The sequence below is a fragment of the Prionailurus bengalensis genome, chromosome E3 (assembly GCF_016509475.1).
Source record: "Prionailurus bengalensis isolate Pbe53 chromosome E3, Fcat_Pben_1.1_paternal_pri, whole genome shotgun sequence".
Lineage (NCBI taxonomy): Eukaryota > Metazoa > Chordata > Mammalia > Carnivora > Felidae > Prionailurus > Prionailurus bengalensis.
Genome location: NC_057357.1, coordinates 11,030,243 through 11,057,701, shown reverse-complemented (window position 1 = coordinate 11,057,701; position 27,459 = coordinate 11,030,243). Strand labels below are relative to the sequence as shown.

General features: G+C 58.5%; 2 protein-coding genes and 1 long non-coding RNA gene across 3 annotated transcripts; 2 read left to right on the top strand and 1 right to left on the bottom strand.

The window, feature by feature from the left end:
* Nucleotides 1-1,839: 1,839 nt before the first annotated feature.
* LIMK1 (LIM domain kinase 1) lies at nucleotides 1,840-27,337 on the bottom strand. Its single transcript, XM_043561341.1, has 16 exons — nucleotides 27,207-27,337; nucleotides 25,419-25,515; nucleotides 19,410-19,548; nucleotides 19,022-19,131; nucleotides 17,740-17,946; nucleotides 12,493-12,598; nucleotides 12,210-12,376; nucleotides 11,051-11,234; nucleotides 10,207-10,293; nucleotides 9,780-9,911; nucleotides 8,358-8,417; nucleotides 8,039-8,104; nucleotides 5,198-5,354; nucleotides 3,633-3,688; nucleotides 3,275-3,432; nucleotides 1,840-3,167 (listed from the first exon to the last, which is right to left on the bottom strand). The coding sequence occupies exons 1-16, from the start codon at nucleotides 27,259-27,261 to the stop codon at nucleotides 3,005-3,007; spliced, it is 1,944 nt and encodes a 647-aa protein (XP_043417276.1). The 5' UTR covers nucleotides 27,262-27,337; the 3' UTR covers nucleotides 1,840-3,004.
* Nucleotides 3,609-4,285, top strand: LOC122472028. The gene is made up of 2 exons (XR_006294333.1): nucleotides 3,609-3,715; nucleotides 4,068-4,285. It is a non-coding gene; the product is annotated as an uncharacterized LOC122472028 (long non-coding RNA).
* Nucleotides 21,653-24,673, top strand: LOC122472027 (translation initiation factor IF-2-like). The gene is made up of 4 exons (XM_043561342.1): nucleotides 21,653-22,011; nucleotides 22,573-22,718; nucleotides 23,382-23,687; nucleotides 24,484-24,673. Exons 1-4 carry the CDS (start codon nucleotides 21,991-21,993, stop codon nucleotides 24,494-24,496), a joined length of 486 nt encoding a protein of 161 aa, XP_043417277.1. The 5' UTR covers nucleotides 21,653-21,990; the 3' UTR covers nucleotides 24,497-24,673.
* Nucleotides 27,338-27,459: the final 122 nt, after the last annotated feature.

Sequence of the window (27,459 nt, the reverse complement as noted above, 5' to 3'; positions counted from 1 at the left end):
TACAGGGAATACTCAAGTGGAATTCTCCCTGGAATTAACACAGGTCAACGGATACGGTGTCTCTAGCATGTTGTTGTCCCACCCCTTTTGGAAGAGAATGACGCATCTGTGTACGAAGCATCCGTGCTCCTTGTTGGGGTTGAAACACAAAATTGTGAGACTCATATGGAGATCGAGTGTGGTAGGAAGGTGTGTATGGGTGATGGGTAGCCAAAGGGGTGGACTGTACTGGTTACTGTATCTCAGCCCCAAGCCCACTCCACTTTCTGTTCTGTGATGCTGTTGCCGGATTACCGAGAACTACATTTCCCAGGCTTCCTTGCCAGCAGGTTTCCTGTGAAAGTGGGCCTGCTAACAAGGGCGAGCTGAGGGAGACCCGGAAGTGAGACATAGGAAGGGACTTGCTTGTGCTCTCCAGCACTCGTCAGCAGCAGTGGGTTTTAGCTCCAGCACATATCAGCTTTGTACCCACCTTCTTAGAAGTTCCAGCATCGACTGCTTGGAATCCAACCCTTTGTCCCAACACATATCAAAAAATCCAAACACTGGTTCCTAGGGCTCCTCCCTCCTAGGGAGGTCCTAGCCCCCTTCCAAGTTTACCCTTAATTTTCCCTTCTGGTACAGGTATTCGTGGCCTCAGGTAGTTCCCTCTCACTCTGATTTAGGGTTGACCTGTGTGACCAATGGAACATGGTAGAAGTAATGCTGTGACTTCTGAGATTAGGTCATAGAAGGCAGTGGAGCTCCCGGTTTGCTCTCTTGGGAGGCTCACTCTAGAGGATGCCACAGGGACACTCAAGGAGCACTGTGGAGGGGCCCTGAGAGGGACTGAGGCCTCTGGTCATCAGCCAGCATCAACTTGCAGCTCTGTGAGTGAGCCCCATACAAGGTCCTTGGGAGTCCAGCCCTGGTCACACCCTCAAAGGACTGCAGCCCCAGACGGTATGTGACCACAACCTCAGGAGAGACCCCAGACCAAAACCACTCACCCAAGCTGCTCCCAGTTCTTACAGAGAAGTTGTCGGCCACGAGTGATTACTGTTCTTCTGGGCCACTGAGTTTAAGCGCTGCTTTGCTATGCCAACACCCGATCACTAAAGTAACCCCTCTTGCCCTAAGTGCCCCTGCCAGGGGGTGGTAGCAGCTTTCCAAAGTTCACCATCTCTGGGTCATCACAGTATCTACTTTTTGCCCTTCCGCTGTCTTTCGACCACTATATTAGCAGTTCCCTGGATGGGGGTGCCTGGGTGGCTCAGTTGGTTAAGCGTCCGACTCTTGATTTCGGCTCAGGTCATGATCTCATGATTCCTGAGATCGAGCCCCTGCTTGGGATTCTCTCTGCCCCTCCCCGGCTTGTGCACATGCTCTCTCTCAAAAATAAATATTAAAAAAAATAATAATAATAATAATTCCCAGGATTAAGTGCCCTCTATTTGAAAAAGCTAGTGTGGTTTTCCTGATGGGATCCCTTAAGGTTTAGAAAGAAGAAAACATTAAATGAAAGCAATACATTCCATAGTATCTCATCCGGCCAGGCCTCCACTGCTGCCCTGTGCCTGGCCCTCCTGCTCATCCCCACCTGCCCATCCCCACCTGCCCCTATCCCTCCTGCCTGTCCCCACCTGCCCCTGTCCCTCCTGCCTGTCCCCACCTGCCCCTGTCCCTCCTGCCCGTCCCCACCTGCTCCTGTCCCTCCTGCCCGTCCCCACCTGCCCGTCCCTCCTGCCCATCCCCACATGCCCCCAACTCTCATCTTCCCACCAGACTCCTAGTCACGAAATTCTGTTCTTGTCCTGTTTCTTCGGAGCCCCAGACACACATGGCAACTTGGAACCCGGATGGGGAGTATGGAATTTATTTTATTGTTCTGGGTCTGGGTTTTGTTCCGTAGACATCACGATTCCTGGACGGCGGGGACGTGTCCCACCCCCTGGACTCGCGGTCCCATGGGCCTGTTCGGATTGTTTTCCAGTTTCAAAGTGCACTGAGAAGGCTTCACAGTTTTAATACTTCCTAGATGCTCAACTGAGGCAAAGTGACAAAATGGCCCCCCCACCCCCGCCCGCCAGAAAAATAAAACCCCAAGCCCCCCGGCAGCAGCTGCTGCAGCCGTATGAAAAATAATACAAACTCTTCTTAAAAATAGATTACACAGGAAGAACCCAGAGGACTGAGGGCCGTGGGGAGGGCAGGGAGCCTGGGGAGAAGCCCGGAGGGGCACGGAGATGAACTGCAGGGGTCGGGCTGCTGGTGGACGCCTGCCTCGTCCGCTCTGCCCAGCGTCCCTCTGCGGCTCCTCCCAGCAGCTCTGACCCAGGGACCCAACTACTCCCCTTCTCCCTCAGTGGGCCCGCCCTTCACCCTGAGGCCTGGTACCTGCTTCTCACTAAAGTGGCTTCAATAAAGAAATGAAAAGATCCAGAGCAAGAGAGGCCTGCTGCTTAGCCCCCGGGGAATTCCACCCTGCAGGAGCTGACCTCTCCCTGTTTTGGGGTTCGGGCAATTATCGATACCTGCTGCTACCGAGACACCCCACCCCCGGGAGGTGAAGGACCCCAGGAGCTTGGCCTCTCCCTCGTTCCGTGCCCTCCCACGTCCCCAGCCGTTACCGGGCCTGGTCTGAGGCCGTCTGCCAGCCCAGCCTCGGAGTAGCTGCGGACAGGTGGGGTGTGCACAGAGCGGCCGGGGGCGATGGGGTGCGGGATGGGTCCTCCGGCTCATGCAAAGAGAAGCGAGAGGGGGCGGCCCCACCAACACAGAGGTAAGGCAGGGTGAGGTGATGGTGTGTGTGCAGCCAGGCCAGCGCCGGGGCCGGGGGCAGAGACGGGGCAAAGGGGCCACGGCCCGCAGGGTAGGAGAAGGCAAGTCAGGGCCCGGCGCCGGGGAGGAGCCTGCCTGCCTGCTGCCCAGCTGAGGGCTCCACAGCCAGCTGCCGCCCGCAGAGGAGTCTGGTGCTGGGTGGATTCTCTGCAGGTGGGGACGGGGGCAGCTGGGTGGGCCGGGGTCAGTCGGGGACCTCGGGGTGGGCAGGCAGTCCACTCTCGCCACGCCGGTAGGTCTCCCAGAAGCCCCGGTCCAGCTGCTCCAGCTGCGGGCCCAGTGGCAGGTGGCCGGCCAAGTGCATGCGGAGGGTCTCCAGCCATTGTTCCAGCTTCACGAAGGAGGGTCTGGGGTGACAGGTGGGCGGGATAGTGGGTTCTGTGCTGCCGGGTGGGGGGGGGGGGCGGCCCCACCCCTAAGGATTGCTCCGGGCTGAGCCCCCGGCCCCACTTACCTCTTCTCGGGGTCCAGATCACAGCAGCGCACGGTAATGGGGAAGAAGCTCGGCGGGCAGTTTGGGGGGCAATAGCGGTCCAGGAAGCCTCGCACGTTGAGGCCAAAGTCCATGGTGCGGGGTAGGTAGTCAGGGTCAGCGTTCACCCGCCCAATGATCTGTCCAGCACAAGGCCCAGCGGTTACCCGCGGTGGGGGTGGGGGGCCGCTGGGACTGACGCCAACCAGGTGGGTTTGAGGGCAGGTCACACTTGGTCTGGGGCCAGCCTGACCACTGCACCGCACCCCCACCCCGCCCCAAGCTTGCAGGTTCCCAGGAGCCCCAAGCCCGAGGCCAACCGCCACCCACCCCCACCTACCTCACACAGGACGATTCCAAAGGAAAACACATCCACCTTCTCATCGTAGCTGCGGCCTGGATGGAGAGATCGGCTGTCAGCAGGTGAGGCTGGGTTGGGGGCCAGCAGGGTGGGACCAGGAGAAAGTAGCGAGCGACTGGACTGCCGTGGGACCAGGGCTTATGTCCCTGTGTTGCCACCCCCGCCAGGTCTGAGCAGACCTCTGCGGGGTGAGGATGAGAGCCCTGCCTGGGGGGGTTCCAGGCCCAGCTCGGCCACCCACCAGCTGTGTGACTCTGGACAAGTCATGGACCACACGGTGACCCCCAAAACTACCCATGTCAAACCCCTGGAACCTGTGACCATTACTTCACTGGAAAAAAGGTCTTTGCAAATATGGCCATTAAAAGGATCTTGAGATGAGATAATCCTGGATCATCCGGGGGCGGCCTCTAGGTACCGTTGCAAACATCCTAAGAGAGACTGAGGAGGACGACACACAGGGAGAGGCGGCCGTGGCCACGAGCCCAGGAATGCTAGGGCAGCCACCAGAAGCCAGAAGCCGCAAGGAGTGGGTGCTCCCCGGAAATCCCTGGAGGGAGCGGGGCTCTCCTGGATTGCAGACTTCCGGCTTCCAGAACTACAAGGGAATAAATGTCTGTTGTTTTAAACCACCCGGTTTGTGGTAATTTGTTAACAGCACTCCCAGGAGCTGATACAGACTCTCTGGGCCTCAGTTTCCTCAGCTGTGTGTGTGGGGGGGGGTGATACATCTAACCTTGTGATGTTAAAAACAGCCAGTACAGCCACCCTCATGTGTCAGATGCAGCAGGCCCTCACAGTAAACCCTTAAAGGTAGTGATTGAGCCCCCTTCTGCAGGTTAAGTTACGGGGGTGGGGGGGGGTGGGAGGGGATATGGAGGCCTATGTTAACTCTGGTCAGTGCTGGCACCGAGATGCCCCCAGCTCTGCCTGCCCTCTGTCTGAATGTCACCTGCCTGTGTTGGGTGTCACCTGGGGTGTCATATGTAGTCATCATGTGACAGGCCCAATAAAAAAGAAACCGAGTGGGAGAGAGGCCCCGGGTGAGCCAGGCTGTCCGCCACCTGATCCCTGGGCCCTGAGAAGATGTCACCTTGCAGGGGACTTGCTGGCGTGACTGAGTTAAGGATCTGGAGATGGGGAGAGGACCTGCGATACAACCGCAAAAGGTCCTCAGGAGGGAGGCAGGCACGGAAGGAGACTGGACAACGGACACAGACGTCCGACAAGGTGCCAGGGTCCCGGCCTCTGATGGAGGAAGGGCCTCTGATGGAGCCAGGCAGCCTTTGGAAGCTGGAAAGCGGGACCTCCCCCAGCCCGGTTGACCCCTGACTTCAGGCCAGTGACGTGGACACTGGACTTGCCACCTCCAGGACTCTGTGATAAGCGGGTGGCGTGCGGGACAGTGGCACGGGAAACGAGTTGCGGGACCCAGGGAGGAAGCTGGAGGGGAGGGGGGGGCTGGGCAGCGGGGGCTGCAGCCCTGCCTGGGACCCCCGGCCCGGGGGGACGGGACGGGACGGGGGGGGGGGGGGCCCACTCACCGTTGATCATCTCAGGTGCCATCCAGTACGGGTTGCCCACCACCGTGTAGCGCTTTTTGCGGTCTGGCTTCTTGAGGCTTCGCAGGTCTTCGGGCTGTGTCTTCTCTTCCACCATGAGCCGTGCCAGCCCAAAGTCGGCCACCACCACGTTCTTGTTCTGGGGTGACCACGAAGCAGGGCCGCACTGAGAGGGGCTCCTGGCAGCACATGCCTGCCCCACTCCTAGTCCGGACGGTTCCACAGACAGCCCGGAGGACACGCCCCTGACACCCGGGGGCCCGTGAGTAGTGCTCTGTGTGCCCCATCAGGGCACCAGGGCTGCCTTGCTGTGCCAGGGAGGGAGTAATTCTAATTCAAGACCTGGGTCCTGTGCTTGGCACGTGACAGCTGTGTCTCTTCCTCCTCCAACAGTCTGGGGGGGGGTGTGATTTTTATCCCCACTTTACACATGAGGTTACTCAGGCCCAGAGAGGTTAAGACAGTTGCCCGAGGCCATCCAGCCGGTCGGCTTTACTGTTTTAGGTTTGTAGGAGTACAGATGTCGACCCCTGTGTCCACCCAGCAAAGGACAGACAGGCTGCCCTGGGTCACCGGTGTCAAGCCAGGGGCCTGGAGAGGTCTCTATAGGTCCGGCAGCCAGGTCTCTTAGGCGTGGCGTCCAGGGTCCTGGAAGTCCAGACTGTGTGTGCCAGCCCCAGGATGGACCACTGGGCACGGACACAGAGGCCGTGCGTGACAGGCCAAGGGGGCAGGGGCCCAGCCAGGGAGAGGTTAGGACCAGGCTCAGTCTACAGGGAAGGACTCTGTGCTGTCTCTGCAACACCAACGTGGACGGTTGCCTACAGAAGACTCTGCAGAGACGGCAGACAGGGGAGGGGCCGAGCTCGCACAGTGTCCACCAGGATCGTTCAAGTGCTGGTCCCTCTCAGGACCCGCGCTTCTGAAGACTCCCCCAGGGTCCGATGGTACACAGCCCCCAGACCCTGCTGTGGGAAACAGCTCCAGGGAAACCAGCAAGGGTGCCCACTGGATTCTTAGAGGCCCCAAGCGATAGGTGAAAGTTCTGGTTTGTGTACACATGGATTCTGGGGATGGGGAGCTCACAGCGCTCATCAGATTCTCAGGGGATGGGCCCCGCTGTGGGGTCCAAGCTGGGACAGGCCGCCCCTCCTCGCCCTGCACACCGGCCTGGCTCAGCCCTGCAGTAACACCCATCACCAGCAGGGGCGGCCTGAGCAGGCTCCCTGGGAGGCCGACGGAGCCCGCCTTGCCCACCTCTCTCGTGTGTCCACTGCCCACAGCTTTCGGAGGCCCAGAGTCCCCTAGAGCCTCCCGGAAATCCCCAGAGGGCTCAGACCACCACCTCCCCCAACTCTATAGTGACCAACTCATTGCTTCCTAAATGTCGTATCACCAGCCCTTTGCGTGTGTTTTTCCCACCACCCGAAACACTTCTTGTACTGAATTCACTGGGCAAACGTCTGCCTGGAGGACTTTTGCAGATGCTACCAGTTAAGATGAGGTTCTACTAGATTAGGGTGAGTCCGAAATCCAGTGTCTGGTGCCTTTATAAGAAGGGGACAGGGGCACCTGGGTGGCTCAGTCGGTCGGGCGTCCGACTTCGGCTCGGGTCATGATCTCGCGGTTCATGAGTCTGAGCCCCGCATCGGGCCCTGTGCTGACAGCTCGGAGCCTGGAGCCCGCTTTGGGTCCTGTCTCTCCCTCGCTCTCTGCCCCTCCCCCACTCGGGCTCGATCTCTGTCTCGCTCTCAAAAATAAACATAAAAAAAAAAAGAAGAGGACACACAGACACACAGAGGGGAGAAAGCTGTGTGAAGACTCAGGCAGAGACCGCAGTGATGTGGCTACAGGCCAAGGAGCGCCAGGGAGCGCCGGCAGCCTCCAGAGGCTGGGGGAGAGCGCAGGACAGGCTCCCCCTCACAGCCTCTAGGAGAAGCCAGGCTTCTCAACACCTTGATTTTGGACTGTTTGCTTTGCTTCCTGCCCCCTGCGAATACATTTCCGTTGTTCCAGGCCGTCCGGTCTGTGGTTCCCTGTTACGGCAGCCGCGGGAAACCAGGGCGTTGCCTCTCCGGTGGGGCACAGTCAGCCACCCCTTCCTCTGCCTTCTGTGGACGGTCCACGGTCCCCCTCCATCCCCCACCTCAGGCTACCCCCACCCTTTTTTTCTTTTAGGTTTACGTATTGATTTATTTTGAGAGAGAGACACAGAGCACATGAGCCGACGAGGGGCAGAGAGAGGGAGAGAGAGAGAATCCAAGCAGGCTCTGCACTGTCAGCTCAGAGCCTGACAAGGGGCTCGAACTCATGAACCGTGAGATCATGACCTGAGCCGAAACCAAGAGTTGGACTCTCAACCGACTGAGCCACCCAGGCGCCTCCCCCTCCAACTCCCCTACTTAAGTGTGCCCCCCAGAGCCTCTTTCCGAAGCCTGTCTTGACCTCCCCAGCCCACGCGCCCAGGCCCTCCTCCAGACCTGCAGCTGTTGGCGTGGGCCTGGCCACTCTGCCGTGGGCTGTCCTGTGAATGCCACCTCGCTCACCGCCCGTTACAGTTTACACACCACTCTCTCCTTTATCGATTTCTCCGAGCCTCCTAACCACCTGGGACCTGTTGATGGCTCAGAGCGCTGGAGCCACCATCCACGTGAATGGCGCAGCCGGCTCTGTCTGCCTCCTGGCCTGGCGCTGTTTCCACCTGGGCCGAAGGAGGCGTGGGCCCGGGCAACCTAGGAGCCCCGTCCGGGGCAGGCCACGAGGCCAGGAGTGGGCGGGCGTGGCTCCTGCAGTCTCCCTCCCTCCCCGGCCCGGGCTGCTCACCTCTCGGACCAGGCAGTTGTGGGAGTTGAGGTCCCGGTGGATGATGTTCATGGAGTGGAGGTAGGCCTGGGGGCAAGGGGCACAGAGGTCAGGAGGCAGCTGCGCCGAGGGACCCCAGCCCACCCCTGGCCCCCCAGCGGCTTCTACCTCCCCTCCTGCCTCAGGGACACTTCCCACCCTCAGCCGATACCCCTGCTCTTTCTTGGCACTTCCTGACGGCTTCTGTTTCTCAGTGCCTTCTAAGGTTTAAGGTCAGCAGGACAGAATCCTTTTATCGGTGGGGTCAGATCACCCAGCCACACCCCCGGAGCCTACTCACCATCCCTGAAGCGATATCCTTGGCAAAGCTCACTCTCTGACTCCACGGGTACTGGCTGTCCTGCGGGGGGCATGGGGAGAGAAGGGCCAGTGTGGACCAACGGGGCCACAGTGGCAGGACAGTTGGGTGAGAGGGAAGCCAAGGCAGCAAGTGTCTCGGAGGGTCCAATGACCCCCCCACTTTCTTTTGCACCCACCTTTGTCTGCTTCTAAGGGGTGTGGGGGAATAACTCAAAAACACCACTTTCCAGTATGTGTTTTCAAACGCAAAGTGGGGGACACTCCTCTGTAACTCCTGAGCCAGCTCTTCGCAGGGGAAAAAAACTCTATGTTCGACACAATCCCATGCCTTCGGGTTTTTAGGAAATCTGAACCTACTTTCCCGTGCAGGCAGAGAGGGATGGGCCCCGCGAGATCGCCTGCAGAGTGCCAGCAAGTAAGGCTTTGGGCTCAAATCATCTGGGAAACGCCTGGTTCTCACACCCCAGCCCCCTACAGAGTTCAAGTTGGGGGGAGGTAAGGACATGAGAGCGTAATCAAGACCCAGTGCAGTGAGGAACCCCAAGTGGGTGGAGGCTGTGATTCCAGATTGTACTTGACCACAGAATCCTTTCTGAGAAGTCACACCTGTTACAGGCCTGCAGGGACCACAGCCTGGGGCAATGAGGAGTCTGCAGGTGCAGGAGGGGGTCAGGACCTCTTGGTGTCCGGGTGATGCCCAGGTGGGGACCCCCGGGGCACTGTGCGAGAGCACCAGAGCGTTAGAAGCTTCTCTCCAAATACTTTCCCAGTTGGGATTTGCAATTTCATCCAAGCCCTTAAAGAAAGTTCTGAATTTTCGGGTGCCTGGGTGGCTCAGTTGGTTAAGCACCCAACTTCAGCTCAGGTCATGATCTCACGCCTCGTGAGTTCGAGCCCCGCATTGGGCTCTGTGCTGACAGCTCAGAGCCTGGAGCCTGCCTCAGATTCTGTGTCTCCCCCTCCCCTGCTTGTGCTCTGCCTCTTGAATTAAAAAATTAAAAAAAATATATAAAGTTCTGAATTTTACAGAACATAGTAAATAGTAAATATGATTTGGTTTCTCTACAAGCAAAACAAAGGCCCACAGCAGAGAGGTAACAAGGTGCCCCTCCTGAGGTGTTCGGCCCTGGGGCAGGCGAGGCTGGGTCTGGCTGCTCTGGGGCGGGGCAGGGCGGCTGCCCCGAAATAGCCTGTGTGTCCCCTCAGCCAAGCTGCCACCCTCTCTGCACCTCGCTCCCCATCTGATTCGGATTCAGGGTCTGAAGGGCCTTGGAGACCAGAGGCCAACCCCACCGGAGAGCTGAGGAGGCCCAGAGGGGAGCTGCCCCCCCCCCCCCACCAGGGCCTGTGGCACTGGCTGTGGGGCCGGGGCGGCAGGTGTGGGCCCTGCCCACGCACTCACCATGCTCTTGATGATGCCACGGAGGGTGCCCCCCTTGATGTACTCAGTGATGAAGTTGAGTCTCTTGTCCTTATAGAGCACGCCGATGAACTTGAGCACATTGGGGTGCTCCAGGCATCGCATGACCTTCACCTGGCGGGGTGAAGGCAGGCTGGGCCTGGGGCTCTACCCAAGTCTCTCTCTTCCCCTGCTGCCCCGCCAGAGATCGCAGCCGATTCCCCAAGGTGCCCGTGTGTCCCCTGCCACCCTCCAGGATGCCCGGGCCCCTCTCTCCCTCCTGCTGGGATACTTTCTCTTCTTTCGGTGTGTGGGTGGAGCGTCACATCCTCCCGGAACCCCGGGCCACCCCTGTCAGTGGAGAAGGGGCGGGGGCCATGGGATGTCCCAGGAGTGTGGTGAAGGGGAGGGTGCAGTTCTGCTCACTGACCTCCTTGAGGAATGTCCTCTGTGTCTCTTCGTCAAACCGGATCAGCTCCTTCATCACCATCACCTCGCCCGTCTCCCGGTGCGTCACCTACGTGGGGACACAGAGGCACGGAGCCTGGGTACCGACGGAGGCCCCAGCCCCACCCCCAGAACTGCAAGGGGGACGGGCAGGTGGCTTCAAACTCTTCACAGACATTTCGTGTGGTGCCTCATCAATTCCCTTACAGACGAGGACACAGACACTCTGGAGGTTTCCTGACAGTGGCCAAGGGCACCCAGCAGGATGGAGGGGGTGGCTGGGTCTTGGGGGCCAGGACCGCCTGACTCAGAGGCTAGCTCTTTCCTCTGCTCTGCTGGGCTGCTTCCTGGAGGTCAGATGGGACTTCTCCCCTGGGAAGGGGACCAGGGACAGGGCCTCGCCGGCACCTTCTATATAATCCTGAACCTTCCAGCCTGGTGACAGCCAGGTGACCTCAGAGCCAAGGAGGGGCTTGTGTCTCTACTGGGGGAGCATGTGAAGGGGTGGGCACCATAGAGGCCGTGAGGGGTTGGCTTCAGGCTCAGTACAGGGCCCCGGGGGGGGGGGGGGGGAGCTTTCTGGGTCAGCCCGGGTTGCCCTCCCACCCCCTACCACATCCTCCACATAACGTTCTGGGTCTCTCTGTAGTGGGTCCCCTCCCCTAACTGACTCAGGGAGGCCCAGGTGGAGGAAAGTACCGGCCAGGAAGTCTGGAAGCCCGGTACCCCTTCCACTGTGGATTCCTGCAGGCGGGACTGATGGGTCTCACCTGGCCTGTCCCCCATTCCCACCTCTGGCCCCGCCCCTGCCCAGGCCCCCCCTGTACCTTGATGGCCTGGCCGAAGCAGCCTTTGCCCAACACCTCCCCGTGGATGAGGTCCGACGGCCGGAAGATTCGGTGCGGCCGGCAGACCACACGGAGGGATTCAGAGCGACCCAGGTCCTTGCGCTGGGAGGCCGGGGAGCCCAGGGAGCCAGCACCTGGGGACCTGTCGATGCTGTAGCTCCTCCTGGGGAGGCACACACGGGGCTCGGTGTCACCGGGGCCGGTGGGCACTGGGCCTCGGTCCTGCCCCCTTCCTCCTGCCTGCCATGCTCCCATCCGTGCCGGTCCATGTACCATCAGCACCCCCACCCCAGTCCGGGAGAAGGTGGCACAGGGCCGCTCTCCTGGGCGGTCAGAAGGCTCATGCCCCATCCAGCACCCAGACTAGACTAGACCTCTGTCCTGGGCCTGCTGTCCTGCAGGTGCCCTTGGTGGGACCATTTGTCCTTGGCCTACTCTGGCTGGTGGCCCTGGGGCAGATGCTTTGTCTCCCAGCATCTGAGTGCCGGGCCTTGGGGTGCAGAGGCAGACAACCTATCCAGGATGCCCTTAACCCTGCCACGTGGGTGGCTCCACAGGGTAGCGTGAGCTCTAGACACACGCACGCAAGGAGGAAATACGTGCCTTCGACACCACTAGCTCTTAAACAGTGTCACCCCAGAAGATATGCCTCCCCCCGCCTCAAAACCTTTGCCAGGAGTCTTGAGCAGACCCCCAAGGTAAGTGGAGTGAGGACCAGGCTGCCTCTGGGTTTCTTCCTTGTGTCTCCCCTCCCTTCAAGAGGGTATGGGGCCCTTGGCACCTCCCGCCTGGGCCCCCGCAATGGCCCACAAGCCACCTCTGGCCTTGGGCACCCTTGTGCACAGGGGCCCGTGCCTCCCCGACCACACTCGATGCTCCCCTCATCCTGAGCTACCTGCCTGCTGTTCCACCCTGGAAGTGCTGTGGGACCCCCCGGCTGGGGGAGGTGCACCCCTGCTTTCCTACCTCTCACAAACCTTTCTTTCTCATCCCTCCGCACCCCTTGCTGGCCTGCTTTTTTGCGGGCCTGCCTCCCCCATCAGACTGGGAGCTCCCAGAGGGCAGGAACCAGGTCTCATCCCCGAGGCCCAGCGTCTGTGAAAGTACCTAGATGTGACAAGGCACGGGACTGACTTACAGGACAGGCTTCTGCCGGGAAGAGCTGCCCACCTCCCCGCTGGGAGTGTGGATTGGAGAGCCCAGGGGGCTGGGCTCAGGCCCTGGCCCATGGCCCAGTGTGTCGTGTGGGTCGTGCTCAAGAGTTAGCTGGAGCAGGCGGCTGGTTTCCTGGATCAGAAGATCAATCTGGGGAGAGCAGGTGTGCGGACAGGTGAGTCGGAGGTGGTGCAGGTGGAGCTGGGGGAGGAGTCAGGCATGAATGCACCACCTCCAATTCTGCTCACCAGACTCAGGGCCCATACCTCATCCAGGGGCACGTTGCGGATGGGCGTGCCATTGATTTCCAGGATCCGGTCTCCGACGTGGATGGAATTCTTCACATCTGGGCTCATGCAGCCTGGGTCCACTCTGTGGGCATAGAGTAGTGGTCAGCCAGACCCCTGCCTGCCTGTCCCCTGGAGCCTGGATGGGAAACCAAGCCCAAGGGGATCAGATGGGGGTGAGGAGGCAAATTAATTCTATTTTGCGTGATTGATAGATGGCAACTGCCTAGAATGTGGAGTTCTGGTTTGATGGGGAAGAATTCTATAATCAATTACTAATGTCTGCTGTGGGTGGGCAATTGGAGAAAAGCGCATCTATACTGGATGCACAGAGGCTCCCATTCAACAAGGTGCTGTCTCTGCCATGGAGACAGACAGATCCTTCCAGCTGCCTGGTATGCTTCAGGCAGATACGCATCATCTCATGAGAGGAGTCCGAAGAGAGTCTGGACCCCCTGGATTCTGATTCCCAAACTTGCCATGCAAGATGAGGCAAAGGCTTCCACTTCTCCAGAATCAGCAGCTGGGTGGAGATAGGATGACACCCAAAATCTAGCTCACAGAACGGCCGTTTTGCCAAATATATTTTGCTGCTGCTTCTTTTTTTTAATGTTTATTTATTTTTGACAGACAGAGCGTGAGCTGGGGAGGGACAGAGAGAGAGGGAGACACAGAATCCAAAGCAGGCTCCAAGCTGTCAGCACAGAGCCAGATGCGGGGCTCGAACCCACAAACCATGAGATCATGACCTGAGCCAAAGTTGGACGCTTAACAGACTGAACCACCAAGGTACCCCTATACTTGCTTTCTTTAAGTCCTTGGTCACCGTGTTTTCATTTTGTCTTCATGAAGGCTTTTTAAAGGAATGTTGACTTTGTCTCTGTCCTGAGATAGGGAAGGGGTAGGGGGCAGAATGGAGACTGGGAACTTTAAGAAAAAGGTTCATATGGGGTGCCTGGGTGGCTCAGTCGGTTGGGCGTCCGAGTTCGGCTCAAGTCGTGATCTCACGGCTCATGAGTTTGAGCTCCGCGTGGGGGCTCTGTGCTGACAGCTCAGAGCCTGGAGCCTGCTTCGGATTCTGTGTCTCCCTCTCTCTCTGCCCCTCCCCGCTCAAGCTCTGTCTCTCTCAAAAATAAATAAACATTAAAAAAAAAAAAAGGAAAAAGGTAATAAATGCAAAAGGAAGAATGGAGTTAGAATATCGCCATGGTGTAGTTGTCACAGTAATACAGATAAGAATCCTCTGTGGATGCTAAAACCATTCGGGGAAAGGCTGGTGGGGACAGGGTAGTTACAGAACCAAATCTCACAAATGACTTACTGATTGTGTTACAAAGGGACAAAAAATCCTGGACAGTAGACAGCAGACTGTATTTTAACGAAGTAATCAAAGGTGACATCTCCCAGTAAAGGGCATGCTTTATTGGCAATGTGGGTCTGGCGGGAAAATCCAAGAAGGACACAGAGTCACTAATGCAGTTACCAGGTCAAAATGCATAACCTAAATCGAACAAAGGGGACACAGCAGCCCAAATTGAACGGAGGGGTATTCGACTTGACAATAGGCTGCGATTCTTCATAAATGTCAAGGTCACGAGGACAAGAAAAAGCCGAGGAACTGTCACAGAGTCAAAGAGACTGAAGGGACGTGAGGGTTCAATGCACTGTATGGTCATGGGTTGGATCCTGGGTCTAGGGAAATTGCTATAACGGCTGGCGCTGAGAAAATTGGCAGAATTTGAACGTGGACTTAAGATTGGGTGAGAGTGTCATGTCAGTGTTCAATTTCCTAAACCTCATAATTGCACCATAAGACACAATTGATAATTATGGAAGAGGATGATCTTGCTTTTAGGAGAAGGTATAAAGTATTTGGTGGGAAGGAAGGGTCACTAACACCTGCTATCTACTCTCAAGTGATTTAGTAAATAACAGCAATATGTACCTATGTGTATATATAAATATAAATAAGTCATACAAACATACACATAAACACACACATATAGGTAGGAGACACACATAACGTAAATGTGGCAAAAAAACCCATTAAAATTGGTGAACACAGAAGGAGGTGGAGGTATTCAATGTACTTATCTGTTAAATTTGCTGTACGTTTGAAAATTTCATGACAAAAAGTTGAAAAATAGTGAATATATTTCATTGAAACAGGCTTCTTGTGCGTCTTAGAAGCATATTCCTTGGGATGCCTGAGTGGCTCAGTCGGTTAGGTGTCTGACTTCAGCTCAGGTTGTGATCTTGCAGTTTGTGAGTTAGAGCCCCGCATCGGGCTCTGTGCTGACAGCTCGGAGCCTGGAGCCTGCCTCAGATTCCGTGCGTGTCTCTCTCTCTCTGCCCCTCCCCCACTCAGGCTCTGTCTCTCTTAAAAATAGGTGAACATTAAAAAAAAAAAAAAGGTATATTCCTTAGCCTCTTGTCATCCCTCAGTCTCCTGCGAGGGCGGTGGGGGGCCGGGGCATGGATGAATTAAGCTTTCCTTAAAATGCTTAGAAAAAAACAAAAAGAAAAGCAGTCCACTGATTTGTTTAGAACAAACAAGTAAATCAGGTGAGCAGACTTCGGCGAGGCTGGGCGGCTTCTCAGAGGGGCACGGTCCCTGCCGACGCCGTTGGGAAAGCGGCTGCTGGCAGGCAAGAATGCTCATCCAGCGAGGGATGCCGGGAGGAGGGGCTGCGGCCCCCGTTTCTAACATCCCGTCTGGTTTTGAGGGCCCAGCTGGTCTGGGAGTTCCCCACCTCTGCCCAGTCTGTCTGCCCGCTTATGTATACGAGGCAGCTGCCGGCCTGGCTGGCGTGCAGGGTGGGTCAGCAGAACAAGCCCAGTACCACCTTCCCTTCTGGCCAGTGCCCAGCCCTGGTGCTGGGACCTGACAGCTGGTGAGAAGTGTTCGCCGGATCCAATGGAAGCTGGCACTTGGCTCCCACGCCCGCACAGGCGGACGCTACTTCTCAGGAGCCTGGGTGGCTCAGTCGGTGGAGCATCCGACGTCGGCTCAGGGCACGATCTGACGGTTCAGGAGTCCGAGCCCTCCATCGGGCTCTCTTCGGTCAGCATGGAGCCCCCTTCAGCCCCTCTGTCCCCTGCCCTCTCTGCCCTCCCCCACTCACTCTCTCTCTCTCAAAATAAATAAACTTAAAAAAATTATAAAACTACTTCCTCAAGGAGTCCATCAAAGCCCAGAAGAGACCTTAGAAGGCTCCAAGGTGTCCAACTTCCTCACTGTTCAAAGAACCCCAAAGCCCAGAGAGGAGAGCAGCATACTGTGTGGGCTCTTCAATCTGCATTCCTTCCTGCATTTCAGACTCTTTCTACATCCTTTAGAAGTTTCTTTATGGATGACCTATCCAAGTCTTGGTTTTGTCCACCTTACCGTGGTTTGTTTTTTTAAGTTTGTATTTATTTATTTATTTGAGAGAGAGAGCGCGTGCATGTGAGTGGGGAAGGGGCAGAGAGAGAGAATTCTAAGCAGCCTTGTTGGCACGGAGCCTGACGTGCGGCTTGAACCCACGAACCGTGAGATCATGACCCGAGCCAAAATCAAGAGTCGGACGCTCAACCGGCTGAGTCATCCAGGCGCCCCACGCCTTAACGTGTTTTTATTTTTCCCTTTTGCTTGAAGGGTATTTTCCTCAAGGACAGCATCCTAGGTTGATGGTTATTTTTTGCTCAGTGCATTGAATACATATATCATTTTGCTGATTTTTAGCTTCTGTCGTTTCTGTTGAGAAATCAGCTGCCCTTTTTTGAAGGTAATCTATTTTCTGTGGCTGCTTTTAAGGACTTTTCTTTTGCCTTGGGTGTAGCAGTTTCACTACGCGGGGTGGGTGACCCAAGGGTGGATATTTTATTTTGTTGTTTGGGATCTACTGGGCTGAAGTCTGTGATTTGGTGTCTGTCAGTTCTGGAATGTTCTCAGACATCGGACCTTCAAATGCTGCCTCCCTCCTGCCATCTTGTGCTTCTCCTGGGATGCCCAATGGATGTTCAGATCCTCACTCTGTCCTCCATGTGTCCTCACCCCTCTGTCACAGCTTTCATCCTTTTATTTCATTTCTAGGAGTTCCATTTGGTTCTTTTCCAAATTTATCTGCTCCTTACTTTTTTTAATGTTTATTTATTTTTGAGAGAGAGAGAGGGAGACATAGAATCTGAAGCAGGCTCCGGGCTCTGAGCTGTCAGCGCAGAGCCCGACATGGGGCTCGAACTCATAAACCACGAGATCATAACCTGAGCCGAAGTCGGACACTTAACCGACTGAACCATCTGGGCGCCCCCAAATTTCTCTGCTCTTTCCTCATTTTTTTCTAAACCTCTCTTATGACTAAAACATATCGAATACAATTATTTTACAGGGTTTCTGATCATTCCAGTATCTGGAGGTCTTGTGGGCCTGGTTCTATTTCCTGTTGTGTCTGCTGGGTCTCACGGTGCCTTGCTTCCTTACGCACTCGCTGGGTTTTGACTGAATCGCTTCCTTGGGACACTTAGCTCAGTCCACCCAACGAAAAGAGCTGCGTCTGATTCTACCAAGGAACAATGCCAGTTGGGAAGTACTTTAAACTTACAGTTGTGACTTCGTTTTTTTTTTTTTTTTGAGCCACCCCGGCATAGGAATTTGCTTTGCAAACCTGTTTATAAATTCTCAGGGGAGATTCCCCCCTCCCCTTCCATTCAGGCTCAAATCAGTTTATCTTACAGTTCCGGGAGTGAGGGGCTGATGGAAGGTGTGGACTGTTTCTCATTCATCCTCCTCCAGAGAGCCCTTTGGGACACCCCAGTCTAATGGAACAGGAGTTCTCTAGTTCCACTGGCTTCCTCTACAGGTCAGGGCTGTGAGAGGCCCAGCCACAAAAGGACTTAAAGACAGAAGCTTAAGTTCACTCAATTTCCATTTGGCCTTAAGGCAAGGCTGTCTTCAGTGGTTCTGCTGACACTCCTGGGCTCCTTACTTGGCCCCGAGCTGCTTACTCCCCTCTTTCTTGTTGGGTTATACATGGACTCAAGAAGTTTTCAATATTTTTCATCTAGCATCTGCCGTGGTTTTTAAAGGAAGGACCGGGCCAGGGACGAGGTACAGCAGATTGTCAGAGCTGGGTTCTGTCTGTGCCCAAATGCTCACCCGCTCTCAGGGTGCCCTAGACTCCAGCCGCCCACCAAGAGCACCCATGGCCACAGCCAGACCGGCCGTGGCCTCGGCCAGCCACTCACCCCTGGACGCGGACGGTGTGGGAGTGCTCTGTGCTGCAGCCCGGCGGGCCGTGCGGGGGGTCGATGGAGACCGAGAGGCCACGTTTGCCATGAGCCGAGGCTGGGATGGATACTAGGGTGACTGTGTGGGGCAGGCGGGAGCCGGGGGAGTCGGGCAGGATCTGCTCGATGACGGGGGTCACCACAGTCTGGTAGTAGCAGTGGCCGCTGCAAGGGCCACAGGTGGTAGGGACCCAAAGAGGGGGAAGAAAAGACTGTTAGGACAGTCCCCAGCACCTTCTCTCCTCCCCGCCTCCCTTTATGGCTCCCCATGGCCAGAGGGGTCGTCGCTGCCTGATAGGACTGGAGCAGGAACCGGGCTCAATCATTCTGGGCTTGTCTGCTCCTGACATGCTGTCAGCTGGCCAGGAAAAGGCCTGTAGATACATCCGGTTCAGGAGGAAGTCATTAAAAGTCCATCTGGGATTAAGCCATGCTGCCTGGGAATCCAGTTTTCTCAGCACTGCATGATACAGAATTTGTCTGGTTTTTGTCCTGGCTCTCAACCCTTGGAATACGAGTGTCCCTGAGACCATACCTGAGCTTTTGTTAACAGGTGACTCAGGATGGGGGCTAGTCACCAGAAAGACCGGACCGTGTGATCAGAGGGTGGACCTGTGACCCAGCCTGACCTTGAAGGAGGCGGGTGTGTGTGTGTGTGTGTCTGGAGAATCAGTTCAATCATGTGCCCAATGATTCAATCAACAGTGCCCACACAATGAGGCCCCGATAAAAACTCTGGTGAGGCCAGGACAGGTCGGGGGTGTCACAGGTCCTGATTCCATGCGGGGTAGTGCACAGAAGCTCTGTATTTGGGGCCCTCCAGACCTTGCTCTTTCCATCCTCTAGCTGGCTGGTCCTTATATAGAGGGATTTGTACCCTTTATAAAATGCCCTGGAATCCTAAGTACAGGGCTTTCCTGAGTTCTTGGAGTTGTGTAGAGAATCATGAAACCTCAGGGGTTGTGGGAACCTCTGAACTCGGAGCTGGTGTCTGAAGCGAGGGCAGTCTCGTTGGGGGACGGGCCTGACCTTGCAGGGTCAGGGTCAGTGCCAGAACTGCACCTCAGTGACACATCAGCAAGAGCGATGTCTGCTGTGTTCTCAGTGAACTCCTGGGTTGTTTCCCAGGCACTCCTACCCCATGGCTCCTATTAACGACCCACCGTCCCGCATGGGATGTGGAAGACCTGTGGGGGGCGATGAGGGTTACCCCGGGCTCGGAGGGGACCAGGGCGCTCACCAGTACAGCTTGGAGTGCTCCACCAGCGTGTAGGTGTCCCCGTCACCGATGAAGGTCCCGCACGTGAGGCAGATGAAACACTCGGGGTGGTATTTCAGCTCCCCGGCCACCTGGCAGGGGGAGTGGCGGGGACGGCCCAGGTCAGCTGCCTTCCCCCCCCCCCCCCGCCTCCTCTCAGAACAGCCCCCAGACAAACTTTGGGGGCCCGGTTGGCCAGCTGCAGAATTCTGGCACACAGACGGGCACACAGACCGATCGATGGGCTCAGAAGGCGGGGTGGGGAGGTCAAAACAGGCGAAAAGAACGAGAGGGAGGCTGGGGTAGGGAAACCCGTGAGGACGCGCGCACACACAAGCACCAGGGGCGATGAGTAGGGGCGGGTGCTTACCATGACCAGCCCCTTGGTGATGTGCTCCGAGCACCCATGGCAGGACTCTCCGTAGCGGGCCCAATAGTCCCTCTTGCAGAAGAGCTGCCCATCCTTCTCGTAGTACTGGTGCGAGAGAGAGGCACTGCACTCACAACACCTGGGGGGGGGGGCGGGCACAGGGACTCAGTCTGGCCCACTGCACAGCTGAGCCTCGCCGTAGTCTATAAGTTGCCTCCGTAAGAATCAGAAAAAGGTGTGCCCCCCGCCCCTCACCCTCCTTGGGCAGAAAAAGCCTGCGCTGGGGCAGAGGGCTTAGCAGGTGGAGCCAGGGATGGCTTCAGCTGCCCCTGGTCCCTCAGCTGGAAGCCTCTGTGCAGTGCACAGCCTGCACAACCACCCGTGTACTTCTGCACCCAGAGCATCTGGCCGGGCTGCTAGCCCCAGGGTGACAGATGCTCCTCACGTTTGAGCCCCTGTCCCTTGTCACACAAGGAAGATGGCCCAGAGAAGGCAGATGACTTGCTCTTGGTCACCAGTCCAGTGGAGAGGGGAATGGAACCCGGGAGCCCAGGCCTCGGCGGGGTGGGGGTGGGGTGGCTGGACGAGTGCCAGCCGATGCAAATGGCAGTGACCTGCTGGAGCCGTGGAGACCTACCAGATGCTGGCACCTTCCCACCGCCTTGGCGAAATGTACTCAATCCACACAGGCCACCATGAGAAAGGTTAGTTCTGGAGGCTCTAAACTGCCCTGGGCCACATGATGGGTGCCACAGACCCCGCAGAGCTACTCCCCGTTTCACGGCCATACGAGGCAGACGTTTAGCTCAGCAGAACCAGCCAGGATCAGTGAAGACAGACAGAGGGTCTCCCGGTTTCCTAGCTATCAGATGCTGTAGTCACAAGAAGGGGGGGCCCAACCAGAGCCCCAGTGCCCACACCTTCCCTCACAAGGGCCATGGCACTGTTGCAGAGACCGCCCAGATGTGCAGTCCTCAAGGTCAGGATACCCCTGCAGCGTTGGGAGGGGCCATAGGGGAGGCCTGGTTGGGGCAGATGGAGAGAAATGATGCACCCGCTTCTATGTGTGATCCCACAGGCCAGGAGCTAGACCTACATGCCTGGCTGCCCTCCACCCAGGAGTGAGCTGGAGGGGGACCAGAGGCCAGGCCGGCAGGATGAGGAAGCGCAGGGTGCCTGGTGAGCCAGCGGGGGCAGGAGCCACACCTCGTTCTGAAGAGCCTGACTCAGGGTCCTGGGTGCACAGGTACGCCCAGGCCAGCATACACAAGGAGCAGAGAATCTGCCCGGCTCTGCTGCCGTTTGAGCACTCTGGGTCATGTGCCAAGGTCATGCAGGGACAGGGGAGGAGACTCTGAGCTCACGCCCAGCAGGGAAACAATCCAGGAGAGCAGAGGAAAGACTGGGGCCTGAGTGAGACTGCCCAGTCCCCCAGACAGCCAGGGAACCCTCAGCCTCTGCAGCAGGCATGTGGGATATCTCACTGAGGGCACACGGATGCTCTTTAGGGAACTGGGAATGAAGAGGAGGGAGAGGCCCGCAGGCAAGAGTGCTGGTGGGACACTGTCCCTTTAAGAGGATCCAGACAGTTCCCCATTGTCTGGGAGCCTGAGGGGAGGGGCGGGGGACCACAGCCAGTGGCTGAGGGTTGGGGAGAAGGCACGGCCCAGGTTCAGAAGCACAGGGGTGGGGGTGCATCCAGGAAGACGGGGGAGTTCGATGAGCTCCCCCTACAAGAGGAGGGTGTGGGGGAGGGAGGGCCTCCGGAGACTGCTCTGGGATGTGAGACCAGGCAGCGGAAGCAACGCTGGCCCGGAGCCATGACGTCATTCTCAGCCCTTCCTGCCCAGCACTCCCAGGCCCCCAGCCCCAGGCGTCCTTAGGGCACGCATCTCACTGCCAGGTGGGCAAGGTGGGCGAAGGGGCAAGTAAGGCACTGGGCCCGGAGGGCGGCAGCCCAGGCTGAGGGGATCCCTGGTGCACGCCCCCAGGGGGCTGCAACCTAGCGGGAAGGCACAGAGGAGCGGGCTCTGCAGAGAGGCTGGCTGGTGTGCAAGCACCGTGACCTTGGGGAGGCTCCCCCACCTCCCACGTGTCCTGGGGCAATCAGTGAGTGATTCACTTTGCCCTTCCACCGACCAGACCGACCAGACCGTCCTCGCGTCACAGCAGTGTCACCATAGAAGTCTCCCCCTCACTCCTGGCTGCCAGCCTGCAGGAAGCAGGGCCTCGCCTGCCTCTGGGTGGGTGGGTGGGTGGGCTGGTGGGGGCTCGGGAGCAGCTGTCTTCCTATGGGGGAGAGAATGCTCTTCTCCAGCCTGCAAACTCCTACCCCTTCACTCCCTCACATTCATCACCGTAGCAGGCCTGGAAGACCCGGGTGGCGCTGACTCAGGGCTGGGTGGGTGCAGTCAGCTCCCTGGCCACCACTTCCTTGAAGTCTGCTCAGTCACCTGGAGGGGGTGCCTCCAAGCAGTCTGCACCTCCACCAGGCCTGTCTGCATCGCCAGCCTCCGTTGGCCCTACCAGTCTCTGCCATCAACCTGAGGGCTCTCTGAGGTCCCATGTCAGGCATCCACAAATGCTGGACCCCAGAGAGAAGGTGAGCGGTTCCTGCTGAACGCTCCACCTGGAGCAGGTCTCATCCGCCAGCACCCTCAGAACTGCTCGAGGGCACCCGGGCGGGGTCTCCATCTCAGAGAGGGGATCTAGCCCAGACTCACCCAGCAGCTTGGTACTGGCACTCAGGGCCTCGGCGTACCTTTGCACGAGGAAGGCACATAGGAACGCCTGGCCCCTGTCCATCCCTTCACCCGTCAGGCCTCTGTCTGGGCCACGAGCCAGAGGAGGAACGTGGGGTGCGCAGGCCTGGCTCTTAGGGGTGCCCCGCACGTGCTGCTGCCCCCAGCAAGGATGTCAAGAGAGGAGTACCAGTACTGAGGATGTGCAGAGATGGCCGAAGGGCCAGAGAGAGGAGCTCCTGGAAGACGGTCTTTGCCCCAGTCCAGGGCACACTTCCCTGAGAGCAGGCACCTACAGAGCCAGGCTCGGGTGGGGAGGAGGACCCTGGGGAGGACACGGAGAGCTGCGCTGGGAGGCAAGGTCTGCAGGGACAGGTCCAGCCCTCCCAGGGACAATCTTGACCCAGGGCCACATCCCGCAGAAAGAGCCGCTGGAGGACCAGCTTCGCGGGGAGACTGGATCAAAGGACCAGAAGTCTCAGCGGCGGCCTGCTTCCCCCAGCAGGCGGCCAGACAGTGACCTAGAGGTTTCGGTTCTCGGTTCTCCTGCCCCACAGCCGGGTCCCAGGTAGGTCTGCCCCACCGTGGCCTCCGGGCCCCGGGGCGGCAGGGGGGTGGGGGGCCCTGCCTAAGGTTTGGGACGGGTGGAGAGGGGCTGTGCACTCACTTGGCTCCTTTGAGGAAGCGGCTTCTTCTCAGGGCCAGCATCCTTTGCAGCAGGGGGCAGCGGGCTGCGCTGCGGTGGGGTGGGCCCAGCCAGCTGCTTCCCCATCCTACCCCAGGCCCTCAGGATTGGAGGCTGCAGAGGGTGGGGCTAGCTCGGCCACACAGCAGCGGGGACGATACAGCAACACGGGTGAGCAGGACTTGGTCTGGGCCCACAACAGGAAGCAGCTGAGGGGCCTTCTGCCTGGGCTCCGCTGGCGGCTCGGGTGGCCCTCAGCCCTGCACACCTTAGGAAGCACCCTCCGTGCCCCTCGGCCTCTGCTTGGACAGAGATCCTGGAGGCTTGGGACTCTCTGGGGACAGGGACAAGCTCAAAGGCAGCTGCTCCTGCCGGTGCTGCTCCCAAGGGAACGGAGGTTGACTTCCACAGACAGTCTGTTCCCCTTGCCTGAAAGGTCCCCCGAAGCGGGGGAGACTGCCTCCCGGCCTGGGCTCTGAGCCCTGTGCCAGCTGTGGGCTCACCCCTGTTCGCCCAGGGCAGCCCTCCCCACCCCCCCTGCTCCAGGCCTCCAGGGAGATGTCTCCAGAGCTACGGTGGCCCCCGGGGCTCGAGTGCCGCGGGCTTCTGGGAAGGGACCTCACCAAGGCAGCAGCTGGACCAAAGCAGAGCTTGGACGACTCAGCCCGGCCATAACCCTCCGGGAGGTGGGAGAGCTAGAGCTGAGGAAGGAGCAGGTCCTGTGGTGACAGGGACCCCAGTGCTGATGCCAGAGGCATGCCGTATGCACTCACAACCCTCTCACCACAAGGCCTGGGGAGCCAGCGACTGCTGCCGGTGCACGACATGGACTGAGAGGCTCCTGGGAACAAGGCAAGTAGAGACCAGAAGCTGGCTGCTGGGTAGCCGTGGGGCTCGGGCAAGCAGCGAGTCCTGAGTGATTCCTCACTGTCACGGGGGTAAGGACGCTGCTGGCCTTGCTCAGATTTGGGGGGGAGGCTGGGCCGAGCACACACCGCTGGGCCAGGAGCACTTGTGGAAGCCAGCGTGTGGACGCTGTGGCTCTTACTGCCTGTGGACCCTCTCTCACTGCGGGAGCCTTCTCTGTGCCCCCATCACAGCCGGCTCAGCGGCACATGCCTTTTCCCTAGGGCCCTGACCTGGGGCCTTACCCCTCTCTTGGTTATGAAGGGCAGGAACCCGTCCAAAGCTAGGTTGATACATCCTGCCCCCCTCCTTCCCTGCTGTGGCTTCCGAGGCCGCATTCCTGGCCCTCCGGCATGACTCCCCAAATCCCACCTCCCTCCCCACCCCCAGCACAGGGGGCCCCAAAGTTCTTCCTGATTTCTCTCAGCCCCATCCTGAATCCCACCCGTGACCGAGTGGTCTCAGACCACCTCCCCAGCGCCAGGCAGGGCACTGCCACCCTGGATGGTCTGCTGCGTTTCAAATCAACACGGCTGGGCACGGCTCATCACCCACCGGGCCCCAGCTTCACGAGAGCCAAGGGCCCACCGTCCTCCCCAGCAGCCGGGGCAAAAGCCCAGACTTTCAACTCCGATCTTAAGTACACATAGCCTTCTGTTGACTGGAAGCCTTACCCGTAATATAAGCGGTACAATTAACACAGATTTCGTATTTATGTGTACTACCTACCGTGGTCTTACAGAAAAGCAAGCTAGAGAAACGGTGGTGAAGAAAATCATTAAGAGGAGAAGATACACTTACAGTACGGCACCATGCAAAATCTGCCTATTAAGTGGACCCCGCGCAGTTCAAACCCATGTTGTTCAGAGTCAATGTAATGTTAAGAATGCCCAATAAATGCTGGCTGCTGGGACAACCACTTGCTAATAGTGTTCCTTCTACAGCTGAAATTCTCTCCATTTGTAGTCCCTGTCCTAGGTCAGCCCTTATGAGCTCGGATCCCTGAACTACTGTGACAGTCCCTTCTCTGCCAAGTCACCGCCATCTGCCCACTGGGATGGCACTTCCGCCCACGTCCCTCCCCTGCTTTCTGCAAACCCTGTCTGCTGGCTCCCTCTTGCCCTTGGAAGGTCCTTATCTTGGCCTTAGGGCCCTTTCGCAAATTGATCCCAACCTGGCCTCCTCCCCCTGCTCTTTTCCAACCAAATGAGCTATTGTTCCTGTCTGTGTCTGTCTCCGAGCCGATGGCCGCCTTCCCTGAAGGCCTCGTAGTGGACTCCTGACTGGGCCCCACCCCCACCCCGGGTCTGGCGCCTGCCTCTCTTCTGGCCTCACTAGCCAGGGTGGACGCTGTGTGTCCCTTTCACTCACAGGCTGTGTGTGACTCTGGTCAAGAGAATTAACCTCCGTGTCCCCATTAATGGAGACAATATAATAGGTTAACTAGACAGTCCTTAGGAGGGCGCCTGGCCCTTACTAAATTAGAGAAAACGTTGGGTGCTGTTCTTAAAGAAAAATAAAACAAACCTTGTCAGAGGTTTCCACTGCCTAAAAGAAACCCCTTCAGCTGGTGGTCACAACCAGAGACAGCACCAGAAGGAAGAGCCAGGTCTCCCAGATTGCTGACCCAGCCTCTCGTCTCTGGCAGGCCTTGCTTAGGGCCCCCTCCCCCCCTACCTGAAGCAGTCTGCGTGCCAGTCAGCATTCAGGGCCTGGAGGTACTGGCCATCATAGATCCTCTGGCCGCAGCTCGCACACACGGGCAACTCACTTCCTGTAAAGTGGACAGGGAGTCAGGAACCATTCTTCGGAGGCCCAGCCTGCCCTGCCCATCCCACATGGACTTGCCCATCCCTGTGCACACACAGGCAGCGCCCAGGCACTGTGCCGAGCAGAAGGATAAAGGATGCAGGTCTGAGAGTCTTGCTGAGACTTTGGCTAAGTTGCTAGGCCTCTCTGGGCCTCGGTTTCCCTATCTGTAAACTCAAGAGGGGAATCAGATGTCCACCCTCCAGCAACAGCCTTCTTCAACTTCAGCTACTGTCTGGCAAGGTCGATAGGGAGAAAGAAAGCAGCAGGATTTAGGGATAAGGCAGCAGGTAACTCTTGTCACAGCCCCTCTCCTCCCCTGCCTGCCCAGGAAGAGGAACCTTCAAAGAGTAAGGACTGGGCTGGTGCATCTGGGGCTGAAGCCCCTACAGAAGGAGAAAGGCAAGGAAGCCCAGAGGTGCTTCATGCTTCGTCTGAGGCTTGGCGATGCCTGGGCTTATGAGGGGCTGCTGGGGTTACAGAGCTGGGCACTCCCCGACACCTGCTCTGAGGACGACTGGCACCTCTTTAAGCCCGCCACCAGGCATGCTTAGTCATCCTAGGGGCCTGGCATCCTTGGAGCTGGGTGGGCCCTGGCGAATCCCCCAAACCTGCCCCTCCCCATTGTACAGATGGGGAGACTGAGTCCTGGAGAGGGTAAGGCTTGCCTGGACATACAGTTAGGCTCCCAGGCCACAGCCTGTCCTTCCATGAGGACACAGGAACCTAAGACAGGGGTGACAGTGAGGTGGGCCCTTGTCCCAAGTAGGCCTTCAAGGGCCTGGGGCAGGGCTGGAGCGGGTTGGCATAAACGGGACCTGCATTGGACCAGGTGAGCCTGTGTGATGGCTGTTGGGGGAACCCCGGGAAGGGGACCCCAGGGAGGGAGTCTCGGGGGTCTTTATACCCTAACTGTCCTGCAACCCAATCCTTGGGCCTCCTGGTAAGGGGGAAGGGACTGAAAAGGAGGCTAGGATGAAAGTCATCCTCCCAGTCAAGACTGATGCAGGCATTGAGTTTGGTGCAGAGAGAGGAGGTGGGGGCCCCCAGGATACTGTCGACGGTTCCTTGGAGGAGGTATATTTCTGCTCTGCCCGTCCGGGCCCACAACCACCAGTACCGGGGGCCAATTACCCAGCCCCCAGTTGTCAAGACGGGGAAACTGAGGCCTGACACGTAGCGCCTGGCTCAAGGTCACGGAGCGGGGCGGGCAACTCGGACCCAGGGCTACGGCTTCCCCAGCACCTCTTTCTTCCCGGCCGGCTTAGAGACAGGATAAGGGGTGGCCCCAGTGCGAGCCCCGGGTGGGCAAGGCACGCGGATGGAGGCCGGGGCCGGGCGGGCAGCGCCTGGGACTTCTCCGGGGTGGTCTTCGGTCGGGGGATGGGGCAGGCGGGGATGAAAGGGAGGAGGGGCCCACCCCGCCGGGCCGAGGAGGGGGAAACAGGGTGGGAGCGTGTCAGGGAGGGGCCTGCCGGCTCGGGAAGGGCGAGCTCATCCCCGAGGAGGCAGGGGCGCGGCCTCGCAGCAGACCCGGCCTCCGCGGCCACCCGGCCCGGCCCCCTCCCGTGCCCCCGCTCGCCCGGCCGCCCCGACGCGGCGCCCCCGCCCGCCCGGCCCCCGGCGGGCGCCCGGCCCGGCCCGCACCCCGCGCACCTTCCTCTCCCATACGTTCTTCCCTCCAGGTGCAACAAAGTAGCGTCAACCTCATGCACTCGGCGGGGGGCGGGGCCCGGCGGGCTGGGGCTGGGGGCGGCCCGGGCCCCGCGAGCTCGCCCGCAGCCGCCGCCGCCGCCGCCGGCCCGGGAGGCGGAGGCGGAGAGCGCGGGCCGGGCCGGAGTGGGCTCGGGGCTCGCGGCGCCGCCGCCGCCTCTCGGACACCGGCTCCGGCACCGGCTCCGCTCCGCGG

What these genes read in the sequence shown, in the direction of transcription:
- LOC122472027 (XM_043561342.1), top strand. Translation starts at nt 21,991, where the DNA reads ATGCTGGACCCCAGAGAGAAG. An exon ending in TGCTGGACCCCAGAGAGAAG is followed by an intron (nt 22,012 to 22,572) that starts GTGAGCGGTTCC and finishes CACATCCCGCAG; the next exon opens with AAAGAGCCGCTGGAGGACCA. An exon ending in GCCCCACAGCCGGGTCCCAG is followed by an intron (nt 22,719 to 23,381) that starts GTAGGTCTGCCC and finishes CCCCTGCTCCAG; the next exon opens with GCCTCCAGGGAGATGTCTCC.
- LIMK1 (XM_043561341.1), bottom strand. Translation starts at nt 27,261, where the DNA reads ATGAGGTTGACGCTACTTTGTTGCACCTGGAGGGAAGAACGTATGGGA. An exon ending in TCACCAAGGGGCTGGTCATG is followed by an intron (nt 19,132 to 19,409) that starts GTAAGCACCCGC and finishes TCCCCCTGCCAG; the next exon opens with GTGGCCGGGGAGCTGAAATA. An exon ending in GAGCACTCCAAGCTGTACTG is followed by an intron (nt 17,947 to 19,021) that starts GTGAGCGCCCTG and finishes TGGCCCTTGCAG; the next exon opens with CGGCCACTGCTACTACCAGA.